The following is a 26,880-nucleotide window of genomic DNA, read 5'->3' on the forward strand; positions in this document are numbered from 1 at the left end:
ACCGTTATGCTGACGTGGCCCTCAGTGAAAATGAGTTTGACACGCCTGAGAGTGTTGTTGTTGACGTGCAACTGTTGTCGGTGCTGCAGGTTTATTGTAAGGAACAGTTGTGTTGTTCCGCTGACAGCTGCACACAGATTGACTCGACAAGAGAAAATAAACATCAGCTGGTAAAACCCCGAGCAGCTGCAGCCGACGTACTAGCTGCTCGAGGAGAGGTTCATGACGGATATAGTGATGATGACTGGTGTGGCGGACACTCACGCATCACATTGGGTCTGATCGGAATCCGATGTGATGCGCCTCGTCTCACTTTCCCCTGATTACCTCTGCAGTAATCATGTCATTGCCACAGCTCGTACTCTCAACTCTTCACAAGACAAGAAAGGTCTGTAATAAAGTTTCCCGGGTCATCTGGGCACATTGCTCACATCTCTTTTTATGTCTTGAAAGGTTCTTTTTCAGATCTCTGCCACCGGACGTCAGACATCAGACACCTTTATTATTCAGTGTGTTCCAGTGCTCCTCAAATCTTTAGGCACCTGCAGCAAAATAAAAAAAAGTGGCCACAGAAGCATGAGCAGGAGCAGACTGGACCGTGTGAACTCAACAGATAAAAAGAAGTCTCCTGTCTTTTCACCCCCCCCCCCCCTCCTCTCTCTCTCTCCTACTCTCTTCAATAGCCTCCAAGTATCTTGACAACCTTGCCTGGTATTTTGGCAGCAGTCCCTTGAGTGTTGATGTCAGCTGAGAGAGGGACGCGAGGGAGGGAGGGAGGGAGGGAGGGATGGAGGGTGGGTGGGGGGGCTACTGAAAGAGAGAGGGGAGGGGTAGTAGGAGTGAGCGGGCTATTCAAGGCACTTGTCCTCTGTCTCCCTCTGAGCATAGAGGAGGGGGGAGGCGCACATGCATTGATAGAAACACACACACACACACACACACACTCACACACACATTCTAGTAGCAGCCACATTTTCACAGCCTGCTCTTCAGACTGACAGCAGCAAACGGAGTTGAGAGCCAGCACTGCAGAGCGACTGAGGGATTGGAAACAAGGGAGGCATCTACAGGAAAGGGAAGGAGACTTTGACAGGATTTGCTCTTTTTTTTTTTTGGTTTCTTTGCTTTCTGGGAACCATTGAAGGAATTCTCCTCTATATTCTTTTAAACTGAACTAAAGGACCTGCACCACAGTTATGGCAGTACCACTGGGACATGGGGGGAACGTGGCCTCCCTCTCATCTGGCTCCTCTCGTAGCTGCACGACCCTGCTCTGGGTGCTGTTGACCCTTTCAAACCAGGTCTGGGGCTTCAACCTGGACACGACCCACACTCTGCATAAGTTGGGAGACCAGGGTACATTTTTCGGCTTCTCTCTGGCACTTCACCAACAGATTACCCCAGAGCCTCAGAGCTGGTGAGTGTCATTGAGTTTGTCCTGTGACCTTTTTGGTGCACCTTACGTTTTCACTTCAAGCGCCCGATGTCTTATCTGCGGCTTCTCCTTCTCGTGCAATCCAAAATGTTCCCTTTGCTTTGACTTTTCCGTTTTAAAACAGTGTGATTTTTTTTCAGTCAGCATTTCTATGCTGCACCCATCCTCACTACAGCCATAACTCTCGAGTGGATGCAGGAGTTTTAGCATGTTTATGCGAGCCACCACACACACACACACAGCACCGTGTTAATAGACGGTGATTTAGTGCAAGTGCAGAGTGGATGAGAGTGGAGTTTCGTGCTGAATCAGCTAAAAGGTAGTGATTTCTGTAAAAGGCGGAAGATTTTAAAGTGATTTTTCCTGCAGCTGCTCAGGTTCTGATGCTGAACATCCTTTCGTAGGACAAAGAAAGGAGACACTAAAGTGTCTTATATTCTGTATGGATGTGTCTTTGCATGTTCGTGTGACTGTGCGCTTTCTGATATCCTGTTTGCCAACAGTTTTATTATAACTGGAATATATATATCAAATAAATTTGCAAGAGGCAGTCTTAATTTCCCTCAGTTACTGTGTAATAGGCCTATGGTACTATGTAAACATATTGGGCCACCATTAGAAGTTGTTTTACCAATACTAATAATGACAATATAGTATAATTATTTCTCAACAACTTTATTGGAACACATATGATAAAAATACAGGAAACATGTATGCAGTGTTAAAATAATAACCCCTCCAGAAAACAAACAAACAAAAAAAACAGCTTCTACAGGTTAAAGTGCCAAGTATTTAGCATGACCTTTAACCTTTACACTTGAACAATAGCTACAATAGTTACCCTGGCTCTCTTAAACAAGGAGTGGAACCCTAAATTAATGTTATTGGTAAAAACCTGTTTGTCCTATTAGTTTAGATCAAATATCTGCTGAGAAAAAGAGAAAAAGGTCTAGGACACCAGGTTTATCCTTTTTATAAGATATGACATTAAATGCAGATGTTGTATGAGTTAAACTCTGACAGCTTGTTAATATAAGAGCAACTTTTAATTACATCTTTACATATATATATATATACACACATATATATATGTAGTGTAGTGTATTACTGTCTACATGACATTACGTTAAAGTAACTTTAAAGTACTGGCACTCAAGTCTATGGTCACTGTGAGTAATTTACTGTAAATTATTACTATATGTAATAAAATATCTACATTCTTAAGGAACCAATAGCTCAAATACATATATACATGTATGTATAAGTGAAACAAATGCTATGCTGATGAAAAAAAAAAGAGTGTCCCTGATTTGGAGCTCCATATTTAACAGTCAGTTCCTCAGTTTACCCAGGGCTGCAGTCATCGTGTCACCTGGTAAGACCGGGCCAATGACATCAGCCTCCTCCACACACACCGTCAGTGAGAGTCAGGTCACCACCCTGAAACCTGCTCACTGTCCAGCTTGCATTCCTGGAACTTATTTTAAAAGCGGACCGTGAGCTTTCTCTCTGCTGCAGACAGAGGGACTGAGGCATGAAAACACACACACACACACAGCACATCACATCACATCACCACTGCATCAGCGCAGACGAGGATCGATCGATACACTTCTCTCTTCTGATGTGCTGAAAGTGATGCACCTATACTGGAAGAGAGTGGCATGAATAATCATACTTCCAGTTTGCTGTGATCTCATCAGCAGCTGCATGCATTTATGATGTGTTGTCATCAGGGTTCATGGGTTAGCATTCATCTATCATCTAAGTAACTGTCCTTTTAAATACTCTGACACAATCCACAAGCTGGGTGTTTTTCTTAACTTAATAAGCAACAACTGAGGGTTTATTAACTTGCCTGAACTTATACCAACACTGTACACTAGCGGTCAAAAGTTTGGGGTCACCTATACAATTTTTCCAAGTTTTCCATTAAAAGTCACACTTTTATTCATCAAAAGAGTTGCAAAATGAATAGAAAATATAGTCAAGATATTGACAAGATTAGAAATAATGATTTTTATTCCAAATAATAATTTCGCCCTTTCGTCAAAGAACCAGCAAAACTGTTTTCAGCTGTGCTAACATCATTGCACAAGGGTTTTCAAGGGTTTTCTAATCATCCAATAGCCTTCTAACGTGATTAGCAAACACAATGTACCATTAGAACACTGGAAATGGGTGGATTTCTGATTCATTTAATGTTATATTCATTGAAAAAAGTGCTTTTCCCCTCAAAAATAAGGACATTTCTAAGTGACTCCAAACTTTTGAACAGTGGTGTATATCCTTGAAATGGTAAATCTGTTATTATATGTATTTATTTATACCATTATAAGTCATTTTGATGCTGACATCAGGTGAATGAAAGTCCTCTGTTCGCCCTCTTTTAGCTCTGTTTTGGTCTCACACACTGCTGAAGGAAAAGTCCGGATCTCTAGCAGCTCAATGTGTGACTGTGTTCACCAGCTGGTTGCTAACTTTGTCGACCTTGTGTTTGTTTCTGAGACGCCACCACACAATTGATTTATAATGCTGATGCTAAAATAATTGAGCCAAAAACTGCAGTGCAGTCAAGTAAAAGTACTTGTCATAATTCTTTCTCAGCAGTTCATAAAAACATATTGATCATTGCTGCTGTCATTTTACCTAACAAGACAAAATATTATTCTGCTAAATCTAGAGAGTGTCATAAATAATGATATACTCACCTCATGCGGTGCCGTAAACACCATCATTTCCAGAAACATACACGGATGAAGTTTTATGACTTTACAGCGAGTTTATCGGCACTATAAGAAATGTAGACATTCATGTGATTACACTTTCAATTATAGATGAATGTATTATTCAGGTAGTGACACAACCACCTTTCCCTGTTTGAATAATACATTTCCATTAGCAGTAGGACAGTGCCCTCCCTCCCTCTCTGTCTCACTGCAGATCAGGGAGCGTATAGTTACTGCGATACGTCCATTACGATCCCTCTGCTCTGTAACTTTTCTGATGAAACATTTTTCCTGAAACCTGCTGTAATAAGAGGCTATTGACTCATTTTCTCTTTTGTATGGCGGCGTGTTGGGTTACTGTAGCCTGTGGCCACGATGTGTTGCACTCATTGTGTTGTGCCACCAGATTCAAGGGTGAAAATGATATTAGTGCTTTGATGCGTTGTCCGGTGCTTGCTCAGGATTGTATCATACAGCCTTTATTGTTGAAGTGCTAATACTGTACGTATATCAGCTTAGTCATACTGTCGGAGTTTCATCTTTTTTTGGGTTGTTAGGTTTGCTGTAGGCTCAGAAAACAACATTAAAACAAAAATCAATGAATCGTCAACGATTTTGATCATCGATTAATCGGTTTGAAGCTTTTTTCATTATTAAAACAAGATTTCTGATTGTTTTAGCTTATTAAGTGTGAATATTTTCTTTGTTTCTTTGCTCCACATAACAAAGAAATCATTAAAACTGAATAATTTTAGTTTGTGGACAAAACGAGACATTCGAGAACATCGTCATTTCCAGGTTTGACAAACACTGATCAACGTTTTTTTGACATTTTATGGAACAAGCGATTAATCGAGGAAATAATCGTTAGTTGCAGCTCGACGGGAAGCAGATATTCACGCAGTATCTCAGTACAGGATTGTGATGCTTCCACAGACCTGCACTTCCTTTTTAATACAGAGCCAAAGGCCATGGCAGAGGTCACACATGACACATGACCACATATTGATCGGCGTATTGTAAGGAGATCTTGGTCAGTGACATGTCAGGAGGAAGTCAAAGCATGCCACACACACACAGACAAGGTTATTTAAGAATCCCAAACCTGGCATGTGTGTTATCAGTCTTGTTGTTTTGAAGCAGAGGCCCTGCAGCTGATCTTAACGGGGGGGGGCTTCTTGTGCCACTGCTGATGCTAGACAGAGGATGAGAAGAGAGGGTATTTCAGTCTGAGTTATGTGTAGGTCTGCTATTTGTACCGCTATGAAGAGTGCTTCCATGAATAGTCCGTTGCCTTGTGAAGACAGGAAGCCCCCTCGCCTTAATCCCTCCACTGCCAGTGTTCTTGAGACCAGCTAGCGCTTGTTTTTTCCTGTACTGTGATGTACCTGCCGTATCCGTAAAACAGTGGAATCTATTCCAGAAAAACAAAATAGACACGAAGTGATAGAGCAGAATGTGTTGGAATGACAAGAAATACATACTCTATATATGTATGTATGTGTATGTATACAGTAGGTGCATGCTAAGTTATGCAGAACAAACACCCATATTTTTGTATAAATTAATTGTGGAAAACATTATAACCTAAAATATTATTCACGCTGCCATAGAGTGGTCCTGTTGCACATATGTAGGTTATGGAGGTCTACTTACATACATTAACTTGTTTTTATGGTCAAAAACCTCCTACTTGCTGTAAACAGAAAAAGTACAGAACTGTGTTGTGATTAGCCAGCCAACGAGAGCTTTCCCAACTGTCTTGTGATTGGCCAGGTACCTGGAAGTGACGTAATTAATTAGCACGCCAGCTCTCAGAAGCGTAGCTCCCCCCTCTGGAACGGTGGATGCACTGCTACTCATTATCAAAACATTGTTTTAACAATTAAAAATAGCTTGTTCACGACTCCCCACCGTGTTCCCTTTTTACGCCTTTGAGCCGGAGTCGGACAAAGAGTCAGAAGACACCGTCGCAAAGTGAAATACCTCCACAACGGACGTTCTTCTTCTTCTGCGGTTCAATGTACGCAACCGGAAGTGCGCGGACGAGTGCCCGGAGCAGGAGTACCTGAGACGGGATCCTGAAGTCACGATTGCAGGCTTTTTTAGAACTCTTCCAGAGCTCGAGAGTACATTAAAACCCAGCGTTCTCAACAGTGGCTGAACTGTTTGTTTCAGAACGTTAAGGCTTCATAAACGAGGTAATGGCACATATACACAGATACACACCAATACATAGCGTTAATTGGAACTTCCGGTCTATGGGAGCTATAGCATGGATGTATAATACATCCACGAGCTATAGTCTGGGGAATATCTATATTTATATTGTTATTCCCTTTAACTACTAATAACTCTCAATAAATGTGATATTTGTTGAAAGTTTTCAGTCAGGACTAATGTGGTAGGTCAAACTGTGTCATTTCAATGATTCTAAACACTGGCTAAAATTGAGGATTAGCTCAATTTAAACACTGCTACCTTTTAATGTCACATTAACAAACATATCCTTCAACATAGTCTCATGACACTGTAATCATGTAATCTGTAGCACAAAGATGAATAGTGATAACATAATTGAACGTACAGGATTTCAGCCTTGATAAAGATGAGGAAAGCTGTTGTGCTTGCTGCTTTCATGTACGCCACAAATCATCTGTTATCGTTTATTAGTTTCGTTTTAGCCTTGAACAACACCTCATGTGCTACTTCGGTATCCTGACCCACTTGCTGACCTCCCTTTGTCTTATTTTTCAATTCACGGAAGCAATTTCCTTTTTAATTTTTCTCTTTTTTTTTCCTACAGTGTGACACTGACATTTCCCACAATGCTTTTTTTCCCTCATTCCCACTCTGGGCTCAGATCCTGTCAGTGTGACCTTGCAGCCTGCCACACATCACTGACAGCATTGTCAGTTTGTGATTTACCGTACACTGTCATTAGAGCCACAGTATACAATTGGCTGTATCACAGAGAATGTGGAAATGTCTCAGGGTCCTACAAGGTTCATGTTTAGTGTGTGTTTTTTTCTGGGTGAGATACCCAATCTCAGTGGCGGTGGGGTGGGGTGGGGTGGGGTAGAGGAGCCACCAGGTAAACAGCAGATCTAATCCCAGACATCTAGTCTGGAGTTTGGTTTCAGAGCTTTTGTGAAGCTGAACAAATCCTCTCATTGAACCAGCGGCTTGATTTACTCAGCTTCAAAAACAAGTGCGGTGTATGGAAGTCACTAATAGATGACCTTATGGTGATTGGAAACACAGTAACTCTTAATGGTGCTTTTAGACCTGCTAACATTTATTTGTATTAAAGCAATATCTCTCTTCCTGGGAGATTGACATAAACACAGCATCCACTGACCCCTTCAGTGCCACATTTGTCCAGTTGTATGTGTGATACTCTTATACTTAGATTGGACCAAGCATAACAACCATGAAGAATTTCACCTAATTTGCATTAAAATGGCAAAATAATAGCTGTTTTTTTTTAGCACTGGCTTAACAGTTGAGAATGAGCCATAGCCCTTTTCTCCTCCCTGGTTCAATTCTTCTCTACTGCTCTCGCTTTCTCTCTTGTGTGTCCCATAGTAACTCTTGCTAAATCTCTGAGGGCCCATTCATGTGATAGCCTTGTAAATATATAGGAACTCAAATTGTTGCGGTGTTTATTTATACGAGAGATCAGTGAGAGGAAAAGGTTTTATAGCATGGACTTTACAGTCCAGGGTGGATGCATGCACTCACACACACGCACGCGCACACACACAGCTATTGTTCTTAGGACACTGCACTGACTTCCATTCATTTTGACAGCCGAAACAAAGCGTTATCCCTCACCTTAACCGTGAAAGTGAATGCCTAAAATAAGCACAATTCAAATTTGAACCCCCAATAAAGTAAATTGGACCAGGTTTTGGTCTCCATGAGGACGACTGGTCTGTGCAAGGTCAGTGTTTATGCCAGAGAAAAAGGTCCTAGAGAGGTAACACATACACACACGCACACACACGATTAATGCGCTTTACTGCCTCCCACTTACTCTCTGTCTATTTAACATTCTCCCATTCCTCCACTGCTCCAGTTTGGATAAAGGCTCAGTGGGAAGCAGCGCTGCCCGGCCGAGAGCTTTTAGGAATATTACTCTGTGTGACCACGTGTTCTCTGGGGGACAGGCGGACAATCTGCAGAGTCAGGACGAATAATATGCAACTTAAATCTGATAGAGATGCATTTAAAACAAACAAACAAAAAAGCACAGTTGTAAGAGGAGCAGGACCCGATTCTGCGTCCGCAGTTCAGTTGACGCATAAACACACCGGGGGTCATCTGAGAATGTGTATTTGTGATATTCTGTTGCACGGTCAGAACAAATAATCATTATCTTCGGTGTGAATTACTGGTGTTTGACAAGGATCAGGCTCGCTTTCGCTGTTCTGCATTACCTCGGTTGACACAACTATGAATATCATATGATCGGTGTGTGGGGGGAGGGGAAGAAGGTCTGATGAGAATGGGAACTGTGCGGATGAATAAATCATGGCATGCCTCTCCTTTGATTAAATGTGTGTGTGTGTACGTACGAGTGTGTGTGTGTGCATTGAAGGCAACTGTGTTGCCTCTGCTAAAGATGTAGTTTAATCAATTAGCCGATGGCAGCTCCAGTGGGAGCTGATTGTGAACTGGGACCAAGATAAGCCATGGAAAGCTGACGGGAACAGGAAATTGGGACAGATGTGGATGCGGTTTGTTTATATTTATATTTATAAAAAGATTGGTTTGATTGTGCACGATGGTCTGAGAGGGTTTATATGATGCCCTTTGATTTACTAATGGCCTGTCTTTTTTTATTTATGGCATTTTGCCTTTATTGGACATGGGATAGCCGGGGGGGGGCAAGGACCCTTGTTGTGGCCTTTGCTCCGTGTGGATTTTCTTGAGAAAAACCAGGGGAACATGCAGTTTAGTTAGGATTATTGTGCAGAACCATGTATCTTTTTATACATATTAGAGTGCATGCAAATAGACATTACACAGATGTAAGAGAATTAACATAAAGTTGCATGGAATATGACTGTCTACCTATTAGTAAGGCACTTTTTAACATATTTTTTTCCGTTTTTAAGGAGGTTTTTTTAAGCCATATGGGGTCAATATGACTTGAATGTTTATGAAGCAATTAGTAGATGCCCACTTTATTCTTAATTTGAATAATATTTTTTTTCTCTCTATGTAAATTAAAGTGAAGTCAATTGTACAGGGTTATAAATACCACTCTTTAGGGGAAGACGATACGAAAGAAGGACATAAAGAGCTGAACTGAAGGTGGAAGATGAGAACCAAGTATCTGGAAAGACAAATCAATAGATGGACGAGTGGATAAGGGGGAAGAAGAATTGTGGGAGATGAAAAGGAACTGGTGTCAGGGCTGCATCCTCTCTTCACTTTGGACCTGAGGGCCAATCATTACCCCCATCTCTGTCTGGAAATAGCTGTTCCTTTATTGATCAGTAGTGTGGCAGGTGGTGAGCTCAGGGGTTGTTAAAGATGCATATGAAGTCAGGATGAAGTTACCAACACCCAAAAAAATCATTACGTCTGTATCTTTTATACTTCCAGTGTTGCGATGAAGTGGCTTTGTACTTCTTTTCTTTTTTTAAAACATTGAATGCCAAAGTGCCCGCGTGATGCCCGTTGAACAAATCCTTAAAGCGGGAAGTTGAGTCACATCCGTAGGGCAGTGAACCGTCATATCCCAAAGGAGTTCTGTCAGGATTGGCAGCTGTTTCTGTCTCTCCTTTTGCACTTAACTGTGCATTACCAAAAAAAAAAAAAAAAAAACCCGGTCTCCACTGTACAAAGTGGGAGACAGTTGAAATGTTAAAAACATAATGATTCAGAGCTCAGTCACCTCATTCTCAGCTGTCGTCCTCTCGTCGGGCCACACTGAAACTGAGAAACTGGAGTCAGGTGTGAAAGCGTTTTTTTTAAACTGGTTTTACGATTGTCACAGTGGACAGTTGGACAGGCTGCGGTCAGCATGTCGATCCAAAGTTTACACAGTTGTTGCACAGCCTTTTGTTGTCTGGTGTGTATCTGTGTGCATGTATGAACAAAAACTCTGGTTATTTCTACACTCATAGCCACATTAAGGTCTGCATGCTTGCACACATTGGCCTTGTCTGTAAGTGTGTGTGTGTGCGTGCAGGTCAGAGGTCACTGTCTTGCCTTAGGATAACAACAGAAGGCCTAAAGAGCCTCCATGCCGATCCCATAGAGCCACAGTCTATAGAGTAAGAGCCGCACACTGCTCTGCGGTGGACAGATGTTAAAGGGTGTGAGCAGACCGATTTGGAGGAAGTGAATAAAACAGTCAGCGAACTAATATTGGAAATGTGGGAGTGTCTGATGCTGCATTTCATAAACTTCATTAAGTGTCCACGCCTTGAAAATTCCAAGGAAGGGCTTGGTTTTGAAATGGTTTGTTGTTTCTGTTGCTCTTTAAATGCATCTTCAGGCTAAAATATGAAGTATGAAAAAGCTCTTGTCCCCTTTTCAACATGCCGTGTAGATGATGTGCATCTATTTATAAACGTGGTCTCCTGATTATCCTCTGATGTGATCTTCTAATTCTCCACAATTGTGTGTCTCTCACACATCGTTTTCCCCCCTTGCTTTTTGTCCTTTTTTAGTTCGAGTGCAAAGTATCTCGTCTCCATAAACAAACTGAATTCTCCGGGGATTACTCAATATGTTTTGCAGATGCTTGTGTGTACAGTTTGAAGAAAGAAGCAGCCGCCTTGTTTTCAGTTTTGATGTCCGTGAACTTTTCAGCGAGAATAAACGCATCCTTTTTTGTTGTTGTCGCATAACAGTTTGCGCAACAACTCATTTTGTTCGTGCACAAGTAGCATGCGGCGCCGATAAATAATAGTGGAGGAAAATGCCACAGTGAAAATTACAGAAGTTAATCATCATTTTTGTGGTTGCCAGTTTTTCATTAAGATGAAATAGACCACCAATATTAATTGTTTTTCTGGTCTGCCACTGTGAGATTTGTGCTAATCTATGTCTGGCCAATGATTTAGTAAAAAATGTAGACCGCAATGTAATTTTGTTCAATCTTTAGACATAACATTGCAAAGGTTCACTATGTTTGTGCATTGTCTAAGCGCACTATTTTGCACCTGAGGTCAGGAAAAGGTTACGGATTTTATTGAAATGCGATTTTTAAAATGCATTGTGGTGAAAATGATCACAATTGTATGATTATGGTGAATTTCCTTTACACTTTTGAATGGGGGGGGGGGGGGGAATTGCTCATTTATCTCGAGAATACTGTCAAACTCAATAAGATACACTCTTGACTTGATTTATTTTGAATTTCCTAAAGCTTTCAAGTCATGCCGGAAATTTACAATGACCTTATTCAAAAGTGTGTTTCAATCCTATTAAATCACATGACCGGACCCTGTAACTGTATAAGTGTATGGCAATAGTTCATGTTCATAATTCAACAATGTTGTGAGTCGTGATGGTCGTCTGATTCATAGAGATTCTGTGAAGGTCTAATCTTTGAGTTGAGTTTGTTATTTTCTGCCCATAATGAACTTCAAAACCAAAGGGCAACTTTTACCTTTTAAGCAATATTGCCATCATTATCAATATAATTGTCCATTCCTGTGCTGTGCAGAATTGCATGATGTCCTAAAATTCACTCACATTGTCTTTTGGACACTTGCTGAGGCCTGTGCATGCAGGGATGTGACTCATAAGAGTTGGGGGTGGAGTGGAGGAAGATGGCATTGTGTGTTAGTGTGTCTCGCTCTTTGTGTACGGGTTTGGTCAGGGGGAGGGGCGGACAGGATTGTGGAAAGTATATGTAGGGGTCACTGCACAAGTGCCCCCTCCATGAAAAAAATGTAATGAGGTTGGCTGTGTGTTTGTGTTTTTGTCTGTGATTATGAGTTGGAAAAACACGTATGATGACAAAGGGTGGGGCTGTGCACCACTGTGAGGAAAGTGTGTGGTTTAAACAATGGTTTTAGAGATTCATTCATTCAGTCGTTCATTCATTCATCCATTACCACTTATACTTTCACGGTCATGGCGATGTGGGGGTGGAGCCCAGCTGACACCAGTCTATCACAGGGCTACCATTCACAATAACATTCACACCTCTTGTTGTTAGGTAATGGTGTTAACCCCTGCACCAACTTGCAGCCCCTCAATCACCACATACATTGGTTGAGGACCATGTAAAATTTAAGATCTCACAGTAGAAATGTATAATGTAAAGCTGAAGTTGTGCTTCTGATAAACAGGATATTACAGGACAACAATGATTTGTAACCACTATATTTCCAGTTTTCTTTTTACATTAGCATTTTGAACACTGACTGACATCTTTCATGGACTCTCCATTTACACCTGGCTTAAACCCTAACCCTGATTACTTTCAATGATGTCTTGCAAGAATTGAGCAAGTTACAAGTCAAGTCGTATAAATATAGAACATGCATATGATTTCCCAGATATTCCACATTTAAATATGCTAAACAGACATTATTGAAAGTCATATTGAATTGCTAGAATTGCATCAGTAACAGAAACTCTGTATTACTCATACAATGTAAGGACTGCCTCATTGTTCCATACAAAAAAAATCGATAACATGAAATAAAAAAAAAAGAACTACTGAGAACTACAGATCCTTTGTGGGATTTGAAGTCTCAAAATTTAATTTCACGTTGTTGTGTTTGTGTCGCTCGGTTGGTGCACAAGCAGACTCCCAATGTTTCCTGTGTTTCAAAAACAAATTGTAACATTAAACCCTCAATACTTGAGAACATTTTAATATTCCATAAGTAAAGTAATTTTGTCTAATTTTACTCAAGTCTTTTACCAACGTTAGCGTCAAGCAAGACTCAAGTCCTCGAATTTGCCCCCCACCTCTGGTCCTCTGGTGCCATTATGCCATTTGTGTCACTACATCTATTTATGAACAACATTAATACTCAAGGAGATGTTTGTTGATTGGGCTCACTGCTGTGGTCAATCTGAATCAAGTTAAAGTTTACACAATGTTCAAACATTTAATTTGAGATGGAATACCTGCAACACTACTCCCATCCCCACATCAGCCTGATTTGTACTTGAAGTTCAGAGCTCACTAGCAGATATTAGAATTCCAACATGCTAAAGGTAACGGACTATGACGCTGATGTTAGAATTCAGCCCAAAGCATCATTACGGTGCCATGAGACCATGAGAGCTGCATACCCTCAGTGTTTGTCTGATGCAGTTCCAGGTGCTTTATCTAATCTCTGTGGGCAACCTGGTTATGGGAAACACACACACACACTCACAGGTTTGCACAGCTATTCTTGTTAGGACTCTGCACTGGCGCCCTATACCCATAGTGTTATACCAAATCCCAAAGATTCTGGTTTCCATGACTTCAGAGGACATTAAATGCTTAATATATAATATATAATAATATGCTTGCTATGCTTAAATACATTTTCTAGAGACTGTCTTTAACCCTAACCCTAACCATAATCTTAGCCTAAATGCAACCATTTACATTGCTTTTTGTCCCCAGAATGCACAAACAGATTTACGTCCCCACAACATGAGTAATACCTGGATCACACACACTTCAGCCATGTTGGTGCCTGTCTGGGTTCATGTGGGCATTTCTCTAGACAGCGTTACACTCAACACCCCGTTATCTCCTCCGTGTAGGCTCAGCGTTAAAGCGGCAGTTAAAACAAACAAACCCTTGTGCCCACAGACAGACACCTCTCACTCGTGGTCGAGGAGCTGCGGGTTTCACCGAAAGATGAGCTGGGCAGTGGAATTCATGATCGCATTATGTGACTCATACTGTGAACAATGAAGTGAAGCTGGGGAGTTGGTAAAAGGGCGAGTAGGTGACAGCATTGCTCACTCATGACATGTTATCTGTGTCCAATCGGGGACATGTGTTCCTGTCTGTAACTCGCTCTGCGTTGTCCAACTTTTACTGTAATAACCCCCCACGCAAAAAACCTATAAAGGGCTGGCCTGTGGCCAGTAACATCATGGTTATTCTGTTTTAGTGATGTAAATGAGATATGTCATGAGCGTCCTGAGGGCATTTTATTTGTTTTAATATAAGTTACAAACATTGACTTTTAAGGATGAACTGATTTGAACACCTGGTAAGAATATTATGACATGACTAAAAATCCCCTTGGACTTGGAGAAGTATTTGCATCTTTCCATATCCATGTTTTTTAGTTTGATACAGTGTTTTCAAAGTAACTAGTGCAGTACCCATAGGAAGTATGTATTCCTATAGTGGGAGCTGAAGAAGATTTTTCAGTTATGGTAATGCACGATAAGGAACGTAAAGGCTAACATAATACAAACACTGTGCAGCCTCGTTAGGCACAACGCCAATCAAATACGCCTTGTAAAGATATTCCAGCGTGGCTGACTAGCTACGCTAATGCTAATCGTAGCCTTGCTAGCTTACTGTTGGAAACAGGTTCGCCAAGTTAGCCGCAAAATAGTAGCATGCTAATGCTAAATAAATATGGGCTCGCATATTGGTGAATGGACACCGACTTTGTCGTTTCAGTATAACTGTGTATGTTCCGCGTTGAACCGTGCGAAATGAGCCGCTGCCTACCCGTTGTTGACACTCCTGACAATCCTGACGCGCCGCTGCCTGGTGTAGCGTGATAAATGGGCGAAAAATTAAAATTACTCAAAAAAACGAAAGTAAAAATCAAGTATGCATACCATCGGGCCATGCTCAAACAATATCCAACATTTTAGGGCGATCTGACTAACGGTCAGCGAGATATGCCCGTCACAGACAGACAGACCCAAAGACACAACTTGCTTGATAGATAGATTTTCCCACCAACTTATCATCTCTCAGAGTTCTATATCTGTGCTCGTATTATGCCCTGGAAGTCGTCCAACTCTCTTCTCCAAATACTGGTGGTCTAGTCCCAGAGCTTCACAACCCAAACCTCCCACCCTCACACACACACTGACACCTGCCTGTATGTGCACATGGGGGGGGGGTGTGAGGTATTACTATGCCATCTAAACATAAACCATAAACCAGAGCCTGCTGAAATGATAAGCTGTAAGAGCGGGTAGATCTTATCAGTTTCTTCTAGTGATTATGCTGTGACCACATCACTTTGGTTTAATGTGTTTTCACTGGATTAACACTGTATATCACTTTTAGAGCACCGTGATGTAAAGTTATGTGTATTATGATATGTCTGTGCTTTGAGTCACTGTTTTCAGTGAATCCAAACATTCAGTGAAGAGAGATAATTACAGATGCTCGCATGACTGCACCTTAGAAAATGTATTTTCAATAGGAAATGAAGCTACATGACAGTATGTTATATAAGGCCCTGAATGCAACATTTGTATAACAGTATATCATGTTTATTTCTCCACTTTCACATCACTCTTGTTCTATATATCACATGAACAAGAATCCTTGCTATACACTACAGTGTTTTGATGTTTTTGCCCAAAGTGGGAGCCTGCATCGCTTCATTCAGTCAGGCCAGAGCCTCATGATTTGTTATGACTTTATTCAATTACTTTTTATGTTCCCAAAATATCTTTTTAGCCAACAAAAACAAAACACATTGCTATCTGCTAAAAAAGAAACACAGCAGCACAGTTGATTCACTTGCATACCAAGAACAGAATGAAGCCATTATTGTCAAAATATAGTTCTGTATATAACCCAACTGTGCTGTACACGTGACACTTAATCACTGTGTGTTGTGACTCTGACAGCACTCAGATGTCCCCTCTGTTTATACTGCATGCGCGGTCCCTGCAGTACTATCAGCTTGCACCACTGCATTTATCAGCACAAATACTTCCCAGCTACAGAGAGCTCTAATTTAAAGTGTGGACACAACAAGGCGCGTATGACGGGAGGGAGCTTTGTAGCTACTTTGTAGACACACAACTGAGCCAAGTATTTATTTTAATCATTGTTGTGTCATTGTTATAATTAGATCTAAGCAGTTGGAACTTTGAAACTGCTCTTGTTGCGCCAAATTTGATCATTGTTGTTGGATTTTATCCTCTTAAGTTATGATTTTATCTTCACCTCCATCTTTTCCCCTCATCTCGCTTTCATCCGTACAGCACGGCGCGCCTGACGGTGTTTGGTGGAATGTGGCTCAACGTTCCGTTTTTAAATAGCATCTGAGTCTGAATGAGCAGCTCCTAATAAGGCAGAGAGGGCAGTGACACCGGCCCCAGAATATCAGCGACCACGTCACTGAGCGTAAAACTCCTGCTCCTTCTCTTGATAGCTATGAGATAATAGAAGCCCCGTAATTCACGGAGCTGTGTTCAGTCAATCTCAAGTCATGACAGCTCTTGTAGGCGATCATGCTGACAAGATTTCACCTTGCATGAGCTGCAGATGTGTATAAGTCAGAGTAATGGAGCCTTCTGTTGACCACAATTTGATCTCAAGTGAGCCAGACCAGTCAAACTATAACATAACAACCTATTAACAACAAGCACTCAAAATGTTTCCCTTTGTTTTACATTAAAGTAAGTATCTTTTTACAGAACAACCTGAAATTTAAACCTGAAAGTTAATCATTTACAAAGGCACAAAACATTTAGCCACAGATATCTGGAACTGGAAACTGGAAATTTTTTACAAATTCATCCCTGGGGCCGACTGGTGAGCCGGTTCTGGCCCACGGGTCTTACGTTTGACACCCCTAGATGGAGCAAGAACACCACTGACTTTTCAGAATTAATTTGTGTCCATCATGTTTTTATTGTTTCCAATTGACTTTTTTACACTTAACTTTGGTCCCTAATGCTACATTTAAGCTAGTCCACATTACTTTATGAGTGCAGTACCCACTATTTAAGTACCAACTTGATAATCTGCTGCACCTGTATATTCACACAGACCTCTAGAGCTCTCAAACATCAACTTTATTTTATGGCGCCCAGTATGAAATAGTAATTCTGACATAACGAAGTGTGTCCCACTGTAACATCCGCCATGTCATTAAATGTCTCTGGTCTTCCTTCAGGATCCTGGTTGGGGCGCCACAGGCAGCTGGACGAGGCGCGTTGCGCGGCAGTCGACCGGGAGCCCTGTTCAGGTGTCCGATCACACCAGAGGAGTACGACTGCGAGAGGGTGGACATCGACGGAGACGGTGAGTTTGTAGTAGCGGAAGTGTTAATTATTAAATTATTTATAAATCAGCAAAAAGCTTATTAAAATCTCAACCCAGAGCTTCAAAGAAGTTGTGGTTGTGTGCATCTTAACTGAAAAACGAGGATAATTCTGAGTTTGTAGATAGCAGGGATTTAATAAATACAATAAATACACCCTTTGCTTTCTTTGAATTTGTCTTTCTACCTTTTTGTTACACCAAAATGTTCTTTTTACCTGGCCATTTGCATTTCATAAAGGAAAAGTGCGTTATGACTTGAACTCAAGTAACTCCATAATATAAGAAAATGCTGTTTGCCTCCTTTGGCCGAGTTCCTAATTGGTTTACAATATGGAAAACCACCATTTCCTCCCTGTGTTTCCTTTCAGTGAGCCTGGACAGAGAGAGCAAAGACAACCAGTGGTTGGGAGTTACTGTCAAAAGTCAGGGGATTGGAGGAAAGGTGGTGGTGAGTAAAGAGCACATCATGTAAATTCATCAGCACAGGAAACCACACGATGCTTTGTTGTTCTGCTGCTGATCCTGGACATACTCACTCAGTTTTGCTTATACAGGGTGGCTTTAATGGTAGAATTTGAATATACTATCCATACATCTGACCTTGAACCAAACCTTTATATCTTCTTTTGTCATAACTGTAAAAAAAAAAAAAGTAAATAGATATGATGATAACAGTTATCGCTTCCTCACTCTAGACTTGCGCTCACCTGTATGAGCTCAGGCAACGTGTGAGTCAACCTTCAGAGACGCGTGACCCCATCGGACGCTGCTACGTCCTGAGTGAGGACCTGACCGAGAGAGATGATCTGGATGGAGGGGAGTGGAAGTTCTGCGAGGGTCGGCCTCAGGGACACGAGCAGTTTGGTTTCTGCCAGCAGGGCCTGTCTGTCAGTTTCACCCCAGACAACAACTTCATTCTGTTTGGGGCTCCTGGGACTTACAACTGGAAAGGTACGGTACTGTACTGGAGCATAGAAACTAAGCTTGTTGAACTAAAGATGTTTTATTTCTACAGATAATTTTGGTGGCAGTGAAAAGCACATTTTGTAGCTTGACTATTGGTAGCTGATTACCAGAAGTTAAGGTCAACATGAAGACTGAAAACAAGAGGAAACTGTCAATCTGGATTTGTCAAAGTCAAAGTTTAAAATGGGCGTTTCACCATGCACATCATGCAGCACTTCCTTCCTCTTCTGTAAAACAAACAAGTTACTGTTCCCGGTAAAAAGGTCAATATGTGCATTTTGTTAAGCATTGACCTTTTCCTTTAAAGCGAGTATACTATGTAATCTAATTGAAACAGCACCATTATACTCATTGAATAAATTACAGTAATTTATGAGCCAATCTAGTGCAGAGCAGCAGCAAGTTCATCTAAGAATGTACAGAGATTGATCTGGTTCTCTAATAAGTTACTGAATTGATTTATATTGTCACATTCATGGTCTGCCACACACAAAATTAATGTCACATTTAACTGTGTAATTGTTTTGACATGTATAGAACTCATATTGGACTACTGTATGATGAAATTTGGTTCTGCTGTCCGTCTGTGGGACACGATCGAACATGATCGATGGTTCGGATTTAAATATAATTGTGCTGTTACACCCACATTGTTGGATTATTGTACCATGTATTTTGTTATTGCACAAGTTGTCATCAAGAGTCATCTGGTGCATAGAAATTAGTCCAATTAGTCCAAAAGTGGGTGCATTAAGCAAACTTTAGTCCTACACTAGTGTTCAAAGGTTTGGGCTCACCTATACAATTTTTTTGTATTTTCCATTAAAAGTCACACTTTTATTCATCAAAAGAGTTGCAAAATGAATAGAAAATAAAGTAAAGACATTGACAAGATTAGAAATAAGGATTTTTAGAACCAGCAAAACTGTTTTCAGCTGTGCTAACATCATTACACAAGGGTTTTCAAGGGTTTTCTAATCATCCTTCTAACACGATTAGCAAATACAATGTACCATTAGAACACTGGAAATGGGCCTCTAATACACCTATATACATATTCCATTAAAAACCAGATGTTTGCAGCTAGAATAGTCGTTTACCACATTAACAATGTATAGAGTGCATTTCTGACTCATTTAATGTTATATTCATTGAAAAAAAGTGCTTTTCCTTCAAAAATTTCTAAGTGACCCCAAACGTTTGAACGCTAGTGTACACCCTCTGCCAATATTGTGTTGTTTCGGTTGCTTTGCTGTGCCCTCACCTTTTTCCATTCCAGGTGAGATGCGCGTCCAGCTCCTAAACCAGACTCTGCTTGACCTCGGTTTCTATGACGACGGACCCTACGAGGTGGCAGATCAGAAACAGCTTAATGCTCAGCTCATCCCTGTGCCTTCCCACAGTTACCTGGGTAGGACTTGCCCTCCCTGGCTCACTGCTGCCTATGCAACAGGAGAGAAAGTGAGGGCTGAAGGAGGGTTTGAACCCAGGGCTTAACTCAGACTGTACCCTGACATGAATGACATCACCACAGCAAGCAGCAACTGGCTCTGACCAGCTGAGAGAAAAGTGGTTCATACGTCATGTCCCCTTCATTCTCTGCACAGTATTTCTGGCCCGAGTTGACTCATGTGAAACTCCACTTCCACCCATTCTCTTCTGTCCCATGTGAATATGTGGGTGGACGAGTCAAATGTGGCCAAGCTTTTTATGGTTTGGCACACATTCTAATGATGGCACAACAATGATGTTATCCTTATTCGCCGTTATAGAAACATCCTTTTTAAGGTGGTAATGTTCAATGTTGGGATACAGTCTAAGCTTTGGATGTCATCTCTCCTCTGGGTACACAGTGGCTCTGCAGGAAGCCGCGGTACCACAAAGACAAAGCACCAATCAATCACAGCTTGTCTCACCTGCACCTCCCTTTTTTTGCTCTCTCTTTTTTTTTTCCTCCTCCTCACCATTTTCACCACCCCATCACTCCTCCACCCCCCCCCCCCTGCACTTCTGTATCTCCTTCTTTTTCCTGTCTCGGGCCATAGGGCTCTTGTTCATGGCTAGCCCTGTTGATGATGATGCACTGCTGTACAAAACTCTGGAGCCCTCCAGCCGGCCCACGCCGTTTGAGGATGTAGCTCATAATAGCTACTTAGGTTTGTAGGAGTGCGGTGTTGTTGTTGTCGTCGTTTTTGGACCGGACTGGGCCTGAGTGGGAGTAGTCCTTTTACTTCTGTCTTTAGTCTCAGTCCGTTTTTGCTAATTCTGCCTCATGTCTCCGTTTGTAGAATTTGACTATGTGCAACATAGTTTCACCTTCACTGTTGTAAAGAGACAGCATTCCAAATCTGAAATACACCATATTATACACCATGTTATTTTAATGGAAAGAAGGCTGTCTCTTTGAGTAACAGCAGGGTGCTTTGTCTGTTCTGTCTGTAGATCTCTATCGTCTGTCAGTTCGTCAATCTGCATGTGTGTGTGTGTGTGTGTGTGTGTGTTGGGTACGAAGCTTTTGAGGTGGTGGTGGTTTTCTTGTGGCTTGTCTGCATTTTAGTGTTAGAGGGAGTTTAATTATAACTAACCCCGCTAACGTGTGATGAATCAGTTTAGACTAAGCTGTCAGTCGTTGTGTGCTAACATTAGCGGAGAGTGTTCAAACACAAATACATTGTGATTCGGGATGGGTACAGGTATCGGTCAGTATCGGTTGGATACTGGTCAAAATCACTGGATCAGATATCGTACAGATAAAAGCGTAAAACACACTGCTTGCCAAAAATCAGCTTCACTATGCACAGACTAAATCTGCAAAATAATTTTAGCTGAGTTGTGTTAATTGTGTTGTTAACAGCTTCATACATTCATAAATGGTCCATAACATTGTATTGGAATAATATTGGTAACAATAGATACTCGAGGTTACGCTATCGCTATATGCTACGTATATTGTCCCATCCCTAATCATCAATGAACCAGGAGTTGCAACATTATAGCTCATTCTGAAGTTGAAGACATGTTTTAGTGGATAAAATGAGGACTTTGAAATGTGTGGGAAGCACAAAACCCAGTCGTCTTTATCCTCCGTGAACAGCAACAAAGAAAAAGCATGATTATCAATCCCACAGCTGTCATGATCTGTCAGTCTGGACCAAAGTGGTGGATTCTTGTGTTTTATCCCTTTAGTATTTAGTGTTCGTACATATATGCAGTGACTCATCGTCTCTCTAAAAGACATTTCTTATTTTTATTTTATGATCATGTGGTTTCTGTCATTGCCTTTCACTAAGTGAGTGGATCTGCAGTAAATCTCTTCATTCACATACCTCCACGCCCGCTCGCCCTCCCACTCACCAGATTGAGCCTGTCTTCTTGGCAGCACTAATTCCCCCCATGACCTTCTTCTAGCCTTCATTTACAACTCACATGCTTCCATTGATCCTAACAAGCCACACCTATATGCATGTTTTACTAAATCGACAGAGGCATACTCCAAAATGAATTCCCGTTATTTACCGGATTACTAAATGAATCGTCATCTATTTTGATTATCGATTAAATGATTTGAAGCTTTCTTCATGATTAAAACGAGATTTCTGATCATTTTAGCTTCTTAAATGTGAACATTTTCTTCATTTCTTTGCTCCATATAAAAAAGAACTCATTAAAACTCAATCACGAACAAAACAAGATATTATTTCCACGTTTTCTGACATTTTTGGACCAAACGATTACTCCCTTAATCGACAACATTATGAAAATAATCGTTAGTTGCAGCTCTAATGGTGATGGTTTCCATGTTTTCATTCTTTAAAAAGAAACTCTGGAGTCATCCCATCTGAGCCAAAAATCCCACAATTTTCAATAACGTGCCAACCAAATATTACTAAATGAGATTATAGGCCAATGAAATCAGATTATTTAAATGACCACCTTCTCTAGTCAGTTCACGTCCACTCCACATTTACTTTTACAGGCGTTGACTTTGTCGTAAGTCAGAGTGTTAAAAACCACCCCATGTGAAAAAGTTAGCGCCTTGTCTCCGTCCGTTGGGTTTTTACAGGCGCTGAGATGCAGACTGTTGCATTCCACACCTGCAACCCTTGGAGCTGCTCACTGTTTGTCTCCATTTTGTCTCCCCGCCGCATGTTTACTCAGGACTAACAAATGTCCAGAGAGGTTCTCCTCGCTCTTCACACCCTCTGCATGTTTTCTTTGTGTAACCCAATGAAGCAAATGCATGTGGTTGCTTCTTCTGTTTACAGTGAAATGTGTCATATGATGTGTTATTTTTCACAGCCTGATAAGAAACTTTGGTCAAACTTTAGATTAGGGAACACATATTCACCATTAACTAGGTGCTTACTAACATGCATATAAGTAGCATACTAGGTAAACGTAGGAAAAATCTTAATTTGTGTCATATAGAGGTAGAATAAGGTGTTAATACGTGCTTAATGATTACTAATAAAGGGCTAGTATGCTACTTATATATGTTAGTAAGCACCTAGTTAATGCTAAATGTGTATTTTACTTTTTTACACAATCTTCATCACACAAACACACAGACACACACCCATCCCCCTTTCCCTCATTTAACTGATTTACATGCAAAGCATCATCACATTAAGTTATTCACACACACACACGGGCATACCGACACTTCCACAGCGCACACTCACAAAACGGGGGGCAATGCCTTTAGGCCATAAATCTGATTAACATCCACCCTTTATGTTTACATACTTCCTTCACCAGAGCTCGCTGATACAAAACACTCCGATCATGAATCTCATGAGACATTATGTGGAAGCCCAATACATCTCCCTCTGCCCCCCCTTTTTGCTCGTGGACACACACAACCATTCACTTACCTCTGACAGGCGTCCCCCTAGCAACACACAGGACATTTATACCTATCATGAGTTTGGCGTAAAATCAATAGACACTTAAGCCACCGCACATTTCATTAGTAAGAAGATGAGCGGAGCATTCTGCACTCAGAGATTAGCCTCAGAGGCCCTCGGTCAATATAAACTCCCAACCCCTTTTTCCTTTCCAGGCTTCTCTGTGGACTCGGCCTTAGGGATAATGGCTCTCGGTGAGCTGACCTTTGTGGCGGGTGCACCCCGGGCCAATCACACCGGGGCAGTGGTGCTCCTGAAGAAGGACAATGTCTACCGGCTGGTGCCTCAGCACATTTTCTGGGGGGAGGAGCTGGCGTCTTCCTTTGGGTACTCGGTAGCTACGACGGATCTAAACAAGGACGGGTGAGGACGTGCTGAGTGTGGCGCCGTGTCCTATAGATGTTAAAGGAATTATTTGACTGTTGCCGTGTTCAGGTTTTGCAACTGGAAATGAACATCATGCCACCTGCAGCCAGGCACCTATTTAACCCTTTATCACCGAGCGTATCAGAGACGACACATTCGTGCACTTTGCATTACTGTAATTTACGCGACGGGTTGTGCTATCAGAAAATTACAAGGGTTTCTAAAAGCTGAGAAGTTGTACATCAAAGCCAACATGTGGTTATTACGGTAATTTCACTTGTGCTGTTGCAGTAAGCCAGCGAATCAGCATCTTTGTCCCCAGGAATGGAAAAAGTGGGAAAAAACACCTGTGCATTTCCATATTTTTGGCCTGTTTTTGTACATTGAGACAAAGACTCAACAAGTTTTATTTAAATATGTTTTATACAGTTCAAATTTAACAGGCAAAGTCTTTTTGTTTTCATTCATTATAAATTGTTGATACACTATTTTAAAATTCAGTAAATTGTAAAAAACTGCCAGATATTGAAACTTATTCTAGAAAAATGGGCAAAAGCACTATCTCACATGACATTTTCTGGCCGTTTTTATCGTTAAAATGAGGCTAATTTTGAGGCTTAGGGGTTAAATGGTTATTAATACCAGCTGTCAATCACACTGGTGTCCACTAATATGTGCATTTTTTATAATTTACTTTCTTCTAAATGGGAACACTGTTTGCAATAATGACATCATGTGCTGTACTTTGAAACTAGCGACTGAGACCATGAATATATGTACTGTTATAAATCCCCCTGGTGGCCATTCGGTATATTCTTATTTCCTGATGAGCAGCAACTGGCAAACTGGAAGACTAAACACTTGTTTATATGCAGTCTATGGTGGATTTCCAGGACTGGTTATACAATACAATGAAATAAAATAAAATAAATTATCCCACTGCCAAAGTAAAGCAGGAAAACTTCCAGTGGAAAATGGATGTGAATTATTATATCATTTATTATCTGATCTTTCACTCTTGAGTCTTAATTCTCCGTTTCTCTTTCTGTCTTCAGCTGGACGGACATAATCGTTGGAGCTCCTAACTTCTTCGACCGTAAGGCAGAGATCGGTGGAGCTGTTTATGTTTACTTGAACCCCTTCGGTCACTGGGAAGATCACGCTCGCCCGATCCGTCTCAATGGGACGTACGACTCGATGTTTGGGATGACGGTCAGCAGCATCGGAGATCTGGACCAAGATGGATACGGAGGTGAGAACAAGCCCCATCAAAACCACACAGGGTTTAAGTAATTCATCAAAGCCCGAGAAAAGTATTTGTCCAGGAAATGCTGTAGGTTATGTGTCATACATGTGTTGTAAATCCATCCTGTATGTGCACAGATATTGCTGTTGGTGCACCGTTCGACGGAGATGGCAAAGTGTTCATCTACAGAGGATCAGATTCTGGAATTGAGACCAAACCTGCTCAGGTGAGTTTATTATGTAACAAATGAGCGGACATGAGGATGAAAGATAAAAAAGCGCGATTACAAATAAAGGATTAAGGAGTCAATTAATCAATTTTTTTTCATCCTATCAGGTATTGGATGGTCGTGATTTTGATGTCAAACGCTTCGGATACTCCATCTCAGGTGGTCTGGATGTTGACAATAACCACTACCCAGACCTTGCAGTGGGCTCTCTTCACGATTCAGTGGTTCTTTTCAGGTGAGAACGATGACATTGGCAAGGGCCATCTTGATTTCTAAATTGAAGCTGACATTTACAAGTGCAAGTTTTTATCTTAAAACGTTCATGTTTTAGCAACTTTTAATCGTGATTTGTTCCACAGGTCTCGTCCTGTCATTCATGTGGTCAGAGAAATATCAATCGATCCATATCACATTGATCTGGAGCAGCACAATTGCAAGGGCAGACAGGGAGTGTGGTAAGAACTGATAATGGAACAAACCTCCAAGATAATAACACGCTGTAATGCTTGTGAAATCTCGTCTATAAAACATTTAAAAACACAATCAAGGAAATAATCTTCTGAAGAGTTTTCTGCTGTGACTGTATTTTTTAATTATTTTCACATTCTCCCCCTCTGACTCTTTCAAGTGTGGAGGTCAAGGCCTGCTTCATCTTCACAGCTCACCCACGACACTACTCACCACACATTAGTAAGTTCTCTCCGTTCTATCCTGGGACGCACACAGTAACAGGAGACCTTTCTATTTACAGTGGAGCGTTACTATGTCTGCGGGATAACATTAGACTTTATTATGATTAAGTCACAGCTGTGTAATACAGTATTCCCTGAGATGAGGGGGTTTAATGTATGCGCCGCCCCTGGTGGGCTCAGGTTGTGTGCTGACATTTGTGTACTCTTCTTCTCTCTTGATTCATCGCCTCCATTTTGCTCCCTTTCAGCCCTGGTGGTGCACTTTGAAGCCGACACAGAGCGCAGGAAGCTGGGCCTCCCGCACAGAGTTAATTTCCTGGGCCGCAGTTCACTCGAACCCGAGTACACTCAGACGGAAGAAGTGGAGCTGCATAAGCAGCTTGACCCCGCATGCACCACTGCTGTCTTCCAGCTCCATGTCAGTACCCGAGATGTGTTAATTGTGGCGATTATAGTTGGAGAAACGTCTCTGTTCTGAGGTTTTTTGTAGTGAATCATAATTGTGCAAGAAAAGCTACATTATCACTGTATTCAACTATAGTTAAATTCTATGACCTGAGATTTTATTGATGATTAATCCTCATCTCTGTCCACGCAGGAGAACATCAGGGACAAACTGCGTCCCATCTCGTTGGCAGTGACCCATACGATCAAGGCTGTGCCACCACATAGACACTCGGGTGCCAAACGTCTGGAGATGCTGGCGCCCGTGCTGAATGTTTCACCTTCTAATACGCTGCACTCTGAGGTCCGTAACGCAAAGGAAGCGTTTGATTATAGACAGGACTAATTAATCACCTGTTCCATTCTCCCGTATCTACATAATTTAATTTAACATTTATTCATGTAGAAATGTCTGGCCATGACAGCTCAATATAAAAGCAGTTGAACACACATACAGGGAGCGGAAAGAAGTAAAAAAAAGACATTATGTGAAGCTTTTTTTTTCTGTAAATCATCCTCTTCAAAGATAGATACACAGATAAGTATATTATCATGGATGTATAGTTTGAAACACAACATTATTATATTAAATAAGAGGATAAAACCCCTCTTCATTTAGT

General features: G+C 41.3%; 1 protein-coding gene across 3 annotated transcripts in view; it reads left to right on the forward strand.

Annotated features, from left to right (window-relative positions):
* The first annotated feature begins 972 nt into the window (after positions 1-972).
* itga7 (integrin, alpha 7) overlaps positions 973-26,880 on the forward strand; it is a 34,074-nt gene continuing 8,166 nt past the window's right edge. For all 3 annotated transcript variants that reach the window (XR_014592872.1, XM_083892189.1, XM_083892190.1), the window contains exons 1-13: positions 973-1,417; positions 17,262-17,389; positions 17,779-17,858; positions 18,106-18,361; positions 20,422-20,532; positions 23,439-23,646; positions 24,705-24,901; positions 25,033-25,121; positions 25,232-25,359; positions 25,484-25,579; positions 25,753-25,814; positions 26,065-26,234; positions 26,415-26,564. Coding sequence is in view for 2 of the 3 variants with exons in the window: in XM_083892189.1 (XP_083748315.1) it covers positions 1,197-1,417; positions 17,262-17,389; positions 17,779-17,858; positions 18,106-18,361; positions 20,422-20,532; positions 23,439-23,646; positions 24,705-24,901; positions 25,033-25,121; positions 25,232-25,359; positions 25,484-25,579; positions 25,753-25,814; positions 26,065-26,234; positions 26,415-26,564 (1,896 nt within the window). In the remaining variant the exon portion in view is untranslated. The remainder of the gene's footprint in view (positions 1,418-17,261; positions 17,390-17,778; positions 17,859-18,105; positions 18,362-20,421; positions 20,533-23,438; positions 23,647-24,704; positions 24,902-25,032; positions 25,122-25,231; positions 25,360-25,483; positions 25,580-25,752; positions 25,815-26,064; positions 26,235-26,414; positions 26,565-26,880) is intronic.

The sequence above is a fragment of the Microchirus variegatus genome (genome assembly GCF_963457635.1).
Source record: "Microchirus variegatus genome assembly, chromosome: 7".
Classification (NCBI taxonomy): Eukaryota; Metazoa; Chordata; class Actinopteri; order Pleuronectiformes; family Soleidae; genus Microchirus; species Microchirus variegatus.